Genomic DNA, 13,368 nt, shown 5'->3' on the forward strand with positions numbered 1-13,368 from the left:
AGTGTGTGTTGACCACGTTTAACTCTGTGGGTTGACACAGCCTCATGAAGTGGGCTCCCTTAGTTGAGAAAGAATCAGGCAGTTGAGCGTGATCACATAGAGGAATGCATAAATAAATATTATGTTACGAGGAGATGGTCAGGGGTGCGGACCGTAAAGACGCAGAAATAAACAAAACTTATTTATATTAACTTACTTAATTGTTTATTTGTGTATCTTTGCTGACTGCATCTCTAACCATCTTCTCCTCATATCAGTCTACTGTCAACTATTAACATCTCATTTTAAATATTATGTCATATTATTCAAGTTAATTTTTTTTTAGCAATTAGTCTAGTTTTCATATAATTGTCCCATTAATCAATTACATGCACTTACTCATCATGTGCAGGTAATCAGAAAATAACAACTAGGCTATAAAATAAACATGTAGAATTAAGCTATCCTTTAATTCCTTAATCTATTTTGATTAATATTATAAAACCAAAACCATTTATCAAATTTATTCCAACGGCCACTTTTGACTGTCCAAATCTCCAATAATAAGATGCAAAATAAATTTTTCCGTTCTAAAACCTGTTCCCCACTTGTAACATGTGATAACAGTCAATAGTGGTCATTGTACTATGTCCTATATTAACTTCCTAAGAAATTTTTGTAAAAAATCTTTATTTAATACAGAAAACAAATTTAATTTAATAGAATTTAGCCAATATTAGATCAGGCAAAGCAAACAATCACAATAAAATCCAGTATGTAGTGGATACTGTGTTACAGCCAACAGAGGCGGAAAATAAACTCTTGCTATTTCTCAAAGGCTAATTCGTCTGGCCTTATATTATTCAAGTTTTTTTTTTGTTTTTCTTTTTAATCATTTGGAATAAAACACAACTGCTTTTAAAGATAATAATTGACTTTCTAATAGTTCCTATTTTTCTAAACCTATTTATCAAGATATAAAACCATTTATATCATTCAACCGAAATAGTAATTTGTTTTATCTATATCGAAGATATTGCTGATTCCTGATTCAGCCCTAAATTAATCTCAAACTTTATTTAATTTCGATACAAATGATCACTTTCTATGATTAATGAATAACAAATAAGTATTGAACTATATTGAAGATACTAGAATAAGTGATAAAGACGAAAAACCCAACTTTTGAGAAATATATTTGTAATATATTATATGATTTTATTTCTTTGACATTCACTTGTTCATCATATAAAACTCAAATATTACAGTCCAGAAATGGTTTGATCTGTGATTAGACTATATAACTTTAAAAATATTTGATTATTTTAATAATTTAAAGTTCATGTTATTGCTTGTGTAAAGACAGTGCGTATTTATTTATTAAAATGTTAATTTTTTTTGTCTAACCATATTTTTGAGCCATTTCTCAAGACTTATGTAGGTAGCCATTTTCTTCCTCAAAAATACTTTTTTTTTTATAATAGTCTAGGCAGAGGGAGTCGAACAATGAGATTAAATGGAAAGGTTTGGTATTTTGCATTAGTATGCTTTTGAGGGTACTGAACACAAATTGGAGGTTTATCATCTCAATTTTTCCTTTTTTTAATAAGAAACTTGGGGACATGAAAAGAAGTCTTATAAGTTTGACTAGCACACACTTCAAAACAATAAAAAAAAAAATCATTAAATTTACTCTTGTCTGAATTTAATTTAGAGTTGTTCTAATAGATCGTTTAAAAGTTCAAAAAGAAAAAAAAATATTAGAAAGTGGATTTTTTTAATATTAAAAAAAAATGGGATTTTAAATTTGAAATTTGTAATCAGTGCCCTAAATAACATAAAAAAATGTTTTGTAACTTCCCTAAAACATTCCTCTGAGAATACCATTCTAGCAGACTTAAGGCCATTTTTAACTTCGATAACAGATTTCAGATAAAATTATCTATTATCTGATGCATCGAATAAAGATAACCCCATTACATATCTGAAAATAGTTTATAATTTTTATTCATCTGCCATTTTTTATCCCAGATAATTATTTGAATAGAGAAACGGTGGATAAAAATAATTTGAATGTGTCATGCCAATTTAATGGTTTTAACTTATATAACTATTATTAATATTAATTACTGAATTTAACTGAAAAATTATTGCAACCCAGAGATTAAGGAAAGAATATATGATTAACCTTATTGAAACAAAAAACTTTTTTTAAATTCTTTGGAGAAATGTCAACCATAAGCTAATAATATGCTTTTAATAAATCCATAATTGTAGTTTCCATTCTCTTTTGGATTTTTCGTATACAAATAGATCTTGAAAACGATGGCATAACAATTTTTTAGCAATAACTCTTAATTTGCTTGTATTTTTTTAAACTAATTAGCTTGGGAGAAAGGATTTATATTAAGAAATAAAATTCTTTTATGTATGATAGATTTAATGAAATTATAGTTTACTTTTTGAAATTATACATATTTATAACTATTTACAAATCAAAAAATCCTTAATTAATATATAGATATACATCTCATTTATATAAATTTATATTTATAAAATAAAAGTCTCAGTAACAAAATATATTTTATATTGGTAAAATATATAATCTGGATTTTACTGATTTTTAGTATCAATATACATTCGAAATATATATATTAATTTTAAATGGCTAGAAAAGTCTAGTCTCATACTACAATAGGTAGGCCAAGATTTAATAGCAGAATCACAGTTCGTCAAAATAAACAAATAATATATAATTTCTCTTGGCTCTTAGAATAAAATTTTGTACAAATAGAACACATTTATTTTTAATAGCTATATACATATGGCAATTTAAGAAAGATAATACAAGGACTTTACGAACTATACATAAGACTCTTCATCTCGGTAAGCCCTGGTAACGATGTAATGTGGCTGGACACAGTCGCCTAAGTAATATGAGGTGATAGGTGCCCTCTTGTTGGCGTATTGAAGGGCAGGGGCTGGGGGCAGCGACCGTGAGCGGTGGGCAGAGCCTCTGTGCTGATCCTCTTTCCGACGCAGCCTCCCCCTCAGGAAGGAACTCTCCACATGGACGGGAGGAAGGTGCCTCAGCTTTACTTCATTCCCACGGCTGTTGGACCTTGACACGTGGGGAGTGCAGTCGTCATCTGACAGAGTCGACGAATCATCTTCTCCATCCAGTCTTGGTGGTTTGGTGACATCAACTGTACTCATAGATATGGGAAGTTTGGGGGTGTAAGCAGGTCTGTACTGGGCTCGACGAGGCTCGGAAATAACCTCACAATGAACTGCAGTTACTTTACGAAGGGGAGGATGATGGTCAAAAAGTTCATCGAATGACTTGAGGTCTTTTCTCCGTGGAGGTGCAGGAGGGGGTTCTTGGTCTAATATAGATTCCTGAGAGGCTGAGCGTGCCTGAAGAGCAGTGCCTGTCCTACTCAGAAGGTTTTCCTGGCTGGCTGAGTGAATCACTGGTTGCTGCTGTTGAGTATTCAATCGCCTCGATCTCTGCCTAAACCAAGCCTGCCTCTGGAAATTAGGATTCAGTCTTTCTTCCCATCCACCATATACTCGTACATATTCTCCTGGTACTGACATAGTAGCTGTTACCTGCACAATAAAAAATGATATATGCATAATACAAATAATACGTATAAAGTCATATTGTTATTTTATGAAATAGAATAAATAAATCTTTTTATTTTATTTATTTATTATTATTATTTTTAGTTTTTTGAAAAAATAAAAATTGAATTAGGAGGTGAAAAACTTTAAAGTTATACTGCAAAATGTTAGTGTATTTAGGCATATTTTAAATATAAAATAAAATTTAACCAGTAAAATCTTAATAGCTGGTTTTAATTAGTAGGATTAGATGAAGTCAGATTAGCTCAATTACCTTTGCATGCTGATCGAAGGCAGGATCATATCCACTAGAAGAAGTCGATCCAGATTCTTCTTCATCTGGGGTATAGAGTTGTGAATCTGACATTGTTAGTCCAGAATCACGACTGAGAGAGATCTTATCCTTCCTTGGCGGTGGTGAGCATTCTAAACTGTCAATTGAAGAGTCATCTCTTCGCAAAGCTGTAATCAAATAAAAGTTTTAAATAAGGAGAACAGATGCATTTTATAATTTTGATATGAAAGAAAAATTTGGGTATTTCAGCAGATGATGCAATTAAACTATCAATTACCCAATAAAACATAATTGACAGAAATAGCAAACTTACAGTCAGATTCCTCAGTTCCACTGTCCCTTGGGTCACCAAGCAATGTTGTTACATTGGGCCCACAAAGTACATCCGCATGGCTGATAAGGGCTTCCACTAATGCAGGCACTGCTCGAAGATCTCCAGGCACTCCAGCAGCAGGCGGCCATAACAGTGATGGACCCACACAAACACCAAGATTTGCTGGTGACATTAAATTTGTCGAAGATCTCCTGGCTATCAATACTAGAGAGCATACAACATACCGAAGAAGCAATCTGTTGATAGGTGGTAATTCTTCAATTATTCTGTAAAACAAAATAAAATAAAAATTAATTATTTTCTTCCTTTTTTTTGTGTATGTGTGTGTGTAATTTTAAAAGGACAAAAAAAGTCAAGAAACTTTGATTAATTAATTACCCTTTGATCCTGATGAGCCTCTGGTGAAGGTTAGGTGTTTCAACAGCTGCCCTCCATTTTGGATAGAGTGCAGTGGTGAGGAGAGGATCAGGCAAAGAGCGGAGAAACTCCTTTAATAGGGCTCCGACGGCTAGTACTGGGACTGAATCCATTGCAACTGGTTGCCCAGCATCCAATTTTGATCTCAGCTCACGGACTATCCTTACATTTGCTGATTTCCGAAACATTCCAACAGTAAATGGGCCTTTTGTTGCAACCTGATGTAGCATTGCCTGAAAGGAGAGTAAAATATAAGTAAAAAGAAGTTACGGAATTTTTACACCTATAAAAACTTTAAAGTTTAATAAATACTTACAACAACAGGTGGGGGCAGAGAGTCTCCCTGGCATATCCTCGACAAAGGGAGACCAAAAAGACATCCTGGACTTTCTTTGGACAGACTCCGCCTGAACACTTGTCCTATCCTCATTCGACCAGACATCTTCTTTGGGCTCTTCTTTTCACCTGGCTCAGGACTTTTACAGGCATTCCTGTAAGAATACAATTAATTAGAGAACTGTTATAGATGGGTGGAAGGAAAAAGAGATAGCATGCTAAGGATCCATTTATTGCATACCTGAGGATGAAGGTACATCGGGCAAGAGGATCGTGAACATTATTACAATGGTCTAGATCAAAACCCTCTTCAGCAGAGAGGGCATCCCTGAGGCAAGAAAGTTTGATGGCTGCTGGCCGTTCATGTCCTATCAGTGGGTAAGGAGCCTCCTCCCTGGCAGACTGCGCCCATAGCTGGTAATTACCATGGCGTGGCAGGTCAAGAGCTGCAACTGCTGCGCAAACAGCTCCTCGTGCTGTTTCCTCAGGTGACACTGACAGTGTCTTACACTGCAACAAGAAATAATAAACTTAACAAGGTTGTTGCTAATTTTATACAAGTTTTTATGAAAACATAAGTATCGAAAAAATTAAGGAACTGTTGTGCCAGCTTACATAAATCTCATGTTTGATCACCATTATAGAAAATTTTCAATCACACAAGTTGTAAATCAGTATGAATTCTGTTCTTAAATATTTCAACAGATACAACGATTCTTAATGAGCAAGGACATAAAGAATGCCAGTTTATTTTAGGAATTTGATAAGATTATGTAAATGTCATTATTTAAAATTAGTATATTTATTGGATAGGGATTTGGTGAGTCATTTTGATACGGCACATAAGCAATTATATCGACGATCTAGAAAGCGTCACCGATTGATTTTAAAACTATGTAAGTGGGTCGATCAGTTATAGCTGATAGTTATATTGAAATTTGACACAATTATAGTTCAAACTTTGTTTACCCAGAAATAGAGAGTAGTAACTTGTTCAAAACTTTACGAAGGTATAATATTCTGACTTCAAAAAATTTACCACTTAAGAGAAGTTATTTTTGGTGCAATGGCCTTTTAAAAATGGGGAAAACCAACTTATCCCTAAGATTACCTTTCGAAATGGAAACTGTCCTCGGCAACATTTTCTGTCTAAGTCTCTTTGTTAAAGTTCATTTGTTGCCATCTCTTCGGGAAAGGGATTCGTGATTCACAGACCGTCTGCGAAAGGTCGCCACCGCTCAAGGCCCGCTTCAATCGGTTAATTAAAAGACAGTTGGGCTAGCGATGAGTCACAAAGGATGATTTGTGAGGAGTGGTATTGAGTGAGCATAATTCTCATAGTTGAAATTTATTTTTATTTGGTAGAAAAAGAAGAGTTTTCGTCATCATATCTATAGTAGATATTAATTTGATTCCGTCAAAATGATTTTTTGGTAATATTTTTTGGTAATAACTATTTCATCTCGCTGGTATACTACTAGACTTATCGAATCTCTAAGAATAATGTATCATTATCTTTAATTAAATTTATATTTTTTAATTAATTACCATCTTGAGAAAACACTGAGTGATAATATTAAGTTTGATCAAAAGAAAAGTGCCTTATAAAACTGTAGAATTCACTCAAATTTGTACACACGTAAATTTAAGTTAATTTGATTTATAAATATACTGAATAATGTGTGTAGTAAATGATGACATGATTTTCTACAATTCGAGATCAAACTGGTCTCTCAAGAGGCAATGGTCTTTGAGTAAGATATTACCAAAAGTTGATTAAGTAAAAAATGGCAAAAAATGTGTCCATCATTTATTATAATTAAATTTAAAAGAGTACAGAATCCATATCGGCAACTAAACTATAAATTAAAAAAAAAAAAAGTATAGGAAATGAATGCCAAGGTTTCCATTCATTTAGCGGAAGACTTCCAGTGAAGTCGGTCCGAAGAATTCCTGCAGATAGGAAGGGGGAAAAAAAAGGAAATTCATAAATCTTTCTAAACATAAACAAGAACTACTAATGACAGGACGTGGAGACATCCAAGAGACCTTAGAAAAAGAGGCCAAAAGACAACCACTATCACTAGGAGGATCGCCGCGCCACGCCCAGCTACCAGAAGATGCCATACCTTATCTCCATCTCCAGGACCAGCTGGCCATTGTCTTCCGCTGGGTATAATATAACTGGAGCGCTATATCCTGGAGGGGATTTATTAGGCCGAGAGCTTATATTGTTACGGCCTTAATGACTTGAGAGCTTATCTCGGTAATCTAGGATAACTAGGAATGTTTGATGACGAGAATCCCATTCGGGGTGAAGGTTAAATACCCAATCTATCACTATAGTGATATTAAAAACGAAAAAAAAAATGAGTGATAGTAGTATATTTTGATAGAATATTAATTATAATATTTCAAATCGAAATATTGAAGTCGAAATACTGGCCAATTTAGCACAAAACACTGACCATCACTTCATATACTTCAATGAAACGTGTAGTAAATTATTGTACATTCGCTATATTACATAATGAAAACTATGTAGATTGCCTGTTGTCAAAGATGAACGTTTATGTCATCTAAATTACAAAAAGAACCTAATTTTACTCCCATTTCGATTATATGTCTTGATCAAATATGGAATGCCTTACTCTTTGATGTAGTGGTCATATTGTAAATTTAACTTTCACCTAAAAGATTTCTTGAAGTATTAATGATCAGTATACTGTTGAAGCTACATCTATTCGATTATATCTAGTTCCTAAAATCAGTGATCAGTTATTGCTCGAATGAAAAAAAAAAAATGTAGGAGAGATTTCGATGCAATTGTCACAGATTGCTTTAGGATCTACAAAAGAAGTAGGACTTGGTTAGTTTTCTTTTGTCTTGGACCAAAGTCTTCATATATTATGAGACATCGATGCAATGAAATATACAACAATAGGCTTCAACTATATAAGACAATAAATAAAAGCAAAATTTTACTTGTTAAAAATAATAATAACGATAATTATCCATACAAATATTTACATGGAATCATGGAATAAGGAAATGGTCGGAAGATTGGGATAGAGGAGATTAAAAGTGATCTTGGAAATGATGTTCTTAAAATGTTTCAATTGAATGATTCATGGAGTAGAGTAGTTTTATGGAAACGAAAGTAGATAGAGATAGGAAGAGACCCGTGTACTGTGGGAGTATATTAAAGATATTTAGGGTAATGGGATTGAATAGTACGATGTGTGAAGGTGATTTGATACTTACGTATTCAATGTTCGTGACCTGGTCATAGAAGGTGACCTGGATGTTGGTATTAGCTGGTTCTTTGGCCTTCTCGACATTAACCACCTCGTTGAGCTTGGTCAACCAGAGGTCTCTGGCAGCCTGAGTACTGCAACAAAAACAACATATATCAAAAACAGGTTTATAAATCAAAGAATTTAGTGGAGGAGAGACAGAAACAAGTGGAAGGGCGAAACAAATATATCTCCAGTTCAGATAGGAATCCCAGATACTCAAGATACAACTGTTCCTTTTAAACAGAGACTTTATTCATAAATTAATCAAGATATCGGTTTATTCCTTTATGGCTTCAGAAGTTCTGAGCCGCATGAAGACCATGGTTCACATATGTTCAATACTATTTCAAAGGAAACCGTAAAATCTGTAAGAACAAATGTCAAAACAGAAAGATGCAACGAATCGACTTTGAGAGAAACTCTTAGAAGTGTCAAATCGAAGCCATGAGTGGCAGGTTCCAGGCCCTGTAACTTGAAACGTCCTCAAGTTTTTGCATACGTGACCGAGGGCACGTAGGAGATGGCGGAGAGGGCTAATTTTGGCCCTTCAGGACAAACAATGTGCAAACAGATGTGTTATAAATCTTTCAGGGCCATTATCAGTAACAAATTAGTCGGGTATTGTTTGAGTGCTTGAGCATTGTTTGTAAGATGTATTATGTCTAGAGTGTGCTTGTAAGAGGGAATACATAAATACTTATTTATCGAATATTTTGAATCGTGCGATTATAATGGAAATTGCGGGTTTTTATAACTATTATTTTTTGCGTGTTTTCATTGTACCATAAACTCCATTTCAAGGCCGTGAAAAAAGTCCACCATGGGCAGTCTTTATGAAGCAGAGACGGTCAGGTAGGTTCGTGAGTCTAGCCGTCGGGGCATCATGGCACCTCCACCATTAGCTCCTGTGGCTTTGAAGAATTAGTCAGAGTTCTCCAAGTTTTATAACGAGAGTACTTAGGAGACTATCTAGTGACCAGTACTGATGTGAACTGTCAAGGAACAATGCACAATTCCAGAAGGATGAAACGAAAATAAAATTAAATGTTAACTTATAGGATCAACCCCATTACTAATTTTAACTCAGGAAATTGATTCAATTATGGAACTATTAAACAAATTTTGCAGATAGTAGATCATTTGAATCGCTTAAGGCCGAAACGTGCTCTTCAAAACCTCATATAAAAGAAACTATTGAAATCTTAAACAGATTAGAATCAGTGAAACATTTAATATTTGCCACACTGGAATCAGACAGACTAAGTAATATCTAGTTATTTTCGACGATCTCGTACGTAGAAAAGGAGATCATACACCGAATATACACACAACTAACTAACCACACAGTCTTTCAATCCAATGAATCAACCAAATCAGACCAACTATCAACTTAAAATGATCATTTTTAATAGAACAATTATATAACAAGAACAAATACAAAAACACTAATCAACAATATCACAAACAAACATCTAAGTCATTTGAATTCAAACCATATCAAACTAATCAACAAAACTTTCAATATCAACTCAGACAATAATCAAAAATCCAACCAGTAAATAATTTTATGTAAGTAATAAACACAGTATACATTTTATATTACTACAAGATTGCTCGAAAACCCGTTTTTCAAAACCCTAGCTGAGCTTCCGATGTAAAAGGGAGGTAGCAACCCTTCATAAAGAGTATTAGAAATTTATTAAGTAGAAAATTTATGAAAATGCACTTAACAACTAAACAAATTTTGAGTTGATAAATATAATGGTAGATGATAGAAAAAAGTCTTGAGCTGCACCGTCAAGGTTTTAAAAATATTTTTTCCTTATCTTTATTTATAAACAGATGTCAAGTGATTAAATTATATCATTAAAATAAATATTTGTCAATCAGTCAAGTCTTGAACACAATATCAGATATCCAAACTAACCACAAAAGCTGGTTTCAGCGTTACGAAACGGATACAAAATGGTCCCAACTTGAAGTCATCAGTTTGAGACAGTCCAACAGTTTATTATTTTCGGGGAAAATACAACAAAAAACTATCATACAAATCATTAAATTACTATGTCATTAATGACTATTCTAACTGTTCGATTCTTAAAAATAAAAATTTAATTAATGCTAATCCAGAAATGGCAGGAAAAGTAGTATATGTCATAAAATGGGTAAAATAGTCGTGTTTTACTAGTATTAAAAATTTTTGAATATTTGACATACACCACTTTAAACTCCCTGGGTAGAACTCCCTTTTACATGCACTGAAAAATATAAGTGTTCTTGGAAGAACCATTTCACTTTCAGACCGTTCTAGAACGTGTGAAAAACTCAATATATTTCCTATATTTCCATAATTTACTGACTTTTACTAATTTTCCCATCCTTTCTAAATTATTCAGGTAGTAAATGAAATTAAGTCGTAAATAATTTAAAAAATAAATGTAAAACATGTGGCCTCCATAAATATGCCATTTTTAGCAAACACCTCTCCACATGTCCATACGCCCATTTCGAACAAAAGTGTACAAACTCAAAACAAGTAAATTTTTCCTGGGGAGCGTTTCGAAAATAAAATCGAACGAGAAACCTCAGTATTCATCTTATTTTAATTATGTTAATATTTCTGTATTTTATTAATAATATCAGAGAATACTTGCAACATTTTTATGCATAGTTTTAATAAGTAATAGATCAGGATATAGTAAAATATAAATTAAAAAAGTCTTCAAATGAATTTTGGTGAATAAGGAGATGTAAACACTATAAATATTAACAATACTTAATAAGTTTTCTGAACAAGCGGATTAAAATAATATTGGAACGTTATTTATGTATATATATATAAAATTAGTGACATATATACTCAAGCAAAATAATTCGATTTCTTTAGAAATTTCTGTAAAATTTTGAACTATAAAAGGACCTATTATTAAACAGTTCCAAAATTAGGAATTCGGTTGACATTCTCTGCTTTCTCTACTTTAAGAACAGAAATAGCCACATTAAAAGTTATTATTAACAGTTGCCATAGTTATTTGTTCAGTCTTGGACTATAATACTAGTCAGATGTTTGTAATTAATTAATAATTAGAAACTAAATCTAATTAGAAAAAATAATATACAAAATGCGTATTCCATATTCAAGGAAGAATGAGCGAATATTTTATAGACAATTCATGCTTTAAATCATTACACAACCTGCGATGGAGAAGTTAATTAATTGTTTTCGAGTTAAATTGTTATATAATGGGTAAATTAAAAGGAGTTGACATCAAAAGGATAACGCAGTTAATTGAATAACAAGTCACGTTTCGCTCTTGTTAAAGACTTACTTTTAAAATGAGGAATTTTAATTGTTTAAATTTTTTAAAATAAATTACGACTACCTCACAAGTAGGAATAGTGGATCTAATGAATCGATTCATACGAAACTTACATTATTAGTATTTATTTATTGTGACATAGATCTTTTTCAAGTTTAATATAACAAAGTCAATCAATTAATAACACAACAGTGTCAATAAAACAATGACCTTATATATTATTAAAAATAAAGAAGAGAATAACGGAAAAAAAACTTTAATTTTTTGAAAAGAAATTTTTAATTAATTTTTTAGGAAAAATTTATTATATCAACACGAAGACGAAATTCTTGGAATTTAAAGATTTTAAATTAGCAATTTGTTTTTCCTCTTTACTCTTAATTAGTAAATACTTAATTAGTCGCTGATTATTAAACAAAGGTGTAACTTTAACTTCGTTTTTCAATTTTGACAGGAATTTTTGCATCTTTGTCAACATTTGCTTAAATAATATTTATTTTTCATATTCAAACAATAGTTTCTTGTCACAACATCAATATAAATTCTTAAGAAACTTTATAAAATAAAGTTGATAAATCTAATACAAAGTAATGAAAATATGGACGTCATATCGATAGAAATAAAAAAGTTGATAAACTAAGATGAATGTAAATTTTTATAATTTATCATATCCATTTTTAAAGGAAGAAATAAAACTTATTTATATTGCAAGAACAACGTTGCAAAACTTCAGCGAGATGATAAACATCTCACTCGTGCGATAAACAAGGGTTGAATAAATCACACAAGACCTTGATGCGTTCTACCACTCGACTACAGATGAAGGCTACTTTACATAGCGATGCTGAGAGGATTCTTCAGCTTGTAGGAACAAGAAGCCCCGATATCTCGAGGAAAGGGCAGAAGAGAAGTTACTGTAACAATGACTCAACCGTCCAATTTTAGACATAGATACAGGTGTCGATGATAAACAGTACGAGAATGGAACGAACCACTCCAATTCTCAGGAATGGACATTTTACTAATGGCGTAATTAACAGAATACGTAATAGAAACTTAATCTTCGATGGAAGATAGTGGGGACGAAGTGTGCCTTAATTGGGCTATTCCTAGCACACTTTTTTTTTTCTATGCCACTTATTATGTCAAAAACCACTGAATGCCATCGCAATTAGGCGGGTTGCCTAGGCGAACAAGGGTTGCGTTCGTACCGCCAAAGACTCCATCCACTTCTCAAAGTGGCGCTTTTTTCACTTCCAGGAGCAAGCACAGAAAGGGAAGAGGCGTAAAGACAACAAAGAGGATCAAGAGATACTCTCAACCCCAATATTTGAATAGAGTTTGAAGAACCCAACGGCAGGTCTCCAGTACCTGAAATTACCCCAACAGGTGTCCGAGGTATGAATACTTTACAGCTCAAAATTTCCTTTTAGGGATTTAATGACCTACGGACAATGTACGTACGACGTTTTTTTAATAGAATGTGATCCATCTACGTCATTAGCATTATCGTATTACATGGTCACTTAATTGGGAGGACAGAAATGAGATTGTATAAAAGCATTTTTCGTTAAAAATAAAATATTAATTTTAATATTATTAAGGATAAATATGACATATAATATAAGTCGTAAGTTATATATTATACCTTTTATAACTCAACAAATATATTATATGTATAATTTTGTTTGAATATAATAAGCCTGACTAAATAAATAGATTCGAAAAAAAAAACTACCTAATTTATAAACAAAAAGTTGA

General features: G+C 32.5%; 1 protein-coding gene across 3 annotated transcripts in view; it reads right to left on the reverse strand.

The window, feature by feature from the left end:
- Window positions 1-2,461: 2,461 nt before the first annotated feature.
- The window catches only part of LOC106685449 (rho GTPase-activating protein 20), a 158,830-nt gene continuing 147,923 nt past the window's right edge, over window positions 2,462-13,368 (reverse strand). Inside the window, exons 6-12 of one of the 3 annotated variants that reach the window (XM_014428122.2) lie at window positions 8,253-8,379; window positions 5,230-5,498; window positions 4,969-5,143; window positions 4,614-4,885; window positions 4,215-4,501; window positions 3,881-4,068; window positions 2,462-3,591 (exon numbers count right to left, since the gene is read on the reverse strand). In XM_014428122.2, the coding sequence (XP_014283608.1) occupies window positions 2,842-3,591; window positions 3,881-4,068; window positions 4,215-4,501; window positions 4,614-4,885; window positions 4,969-5,143; window positions 5,230-5,498; window positions 8,253-8,379 (2,068 nt within the window). In that variant the 3' untranslated portion in view covers window positions 2,462-2,841. The remainder of the gene's footprint in view (window positions 3,592-3,880; window positions 4,069-4,214; window positions 4,502-4,613; window positions 4,886-4,968; window positions 5,144-5,229; window positions 5,499-8,252; window positions 8,380-13,368) is intronic. The other 2 variants (XM_014428123.3, XM_067049811.1) reach the window with 2 other exon arrangements.

Source organism: Halyomorpha halys, unplaced genomic scaffold (genome assembly GCF_000696795.3).
Source record: "Halyomorpha halys isolate HHAL.00 unplaced genomic scaffold, Hhal_1.1 Scaffold694.1, whole genome shotgun sequence".
NCBI classification, from domain to species: Eukaryota; Metazoa; Arthropoda; class Insecta; order Hemiptera; family Pentatomidae; genus Halyomorpha; species Halyomorpha halys.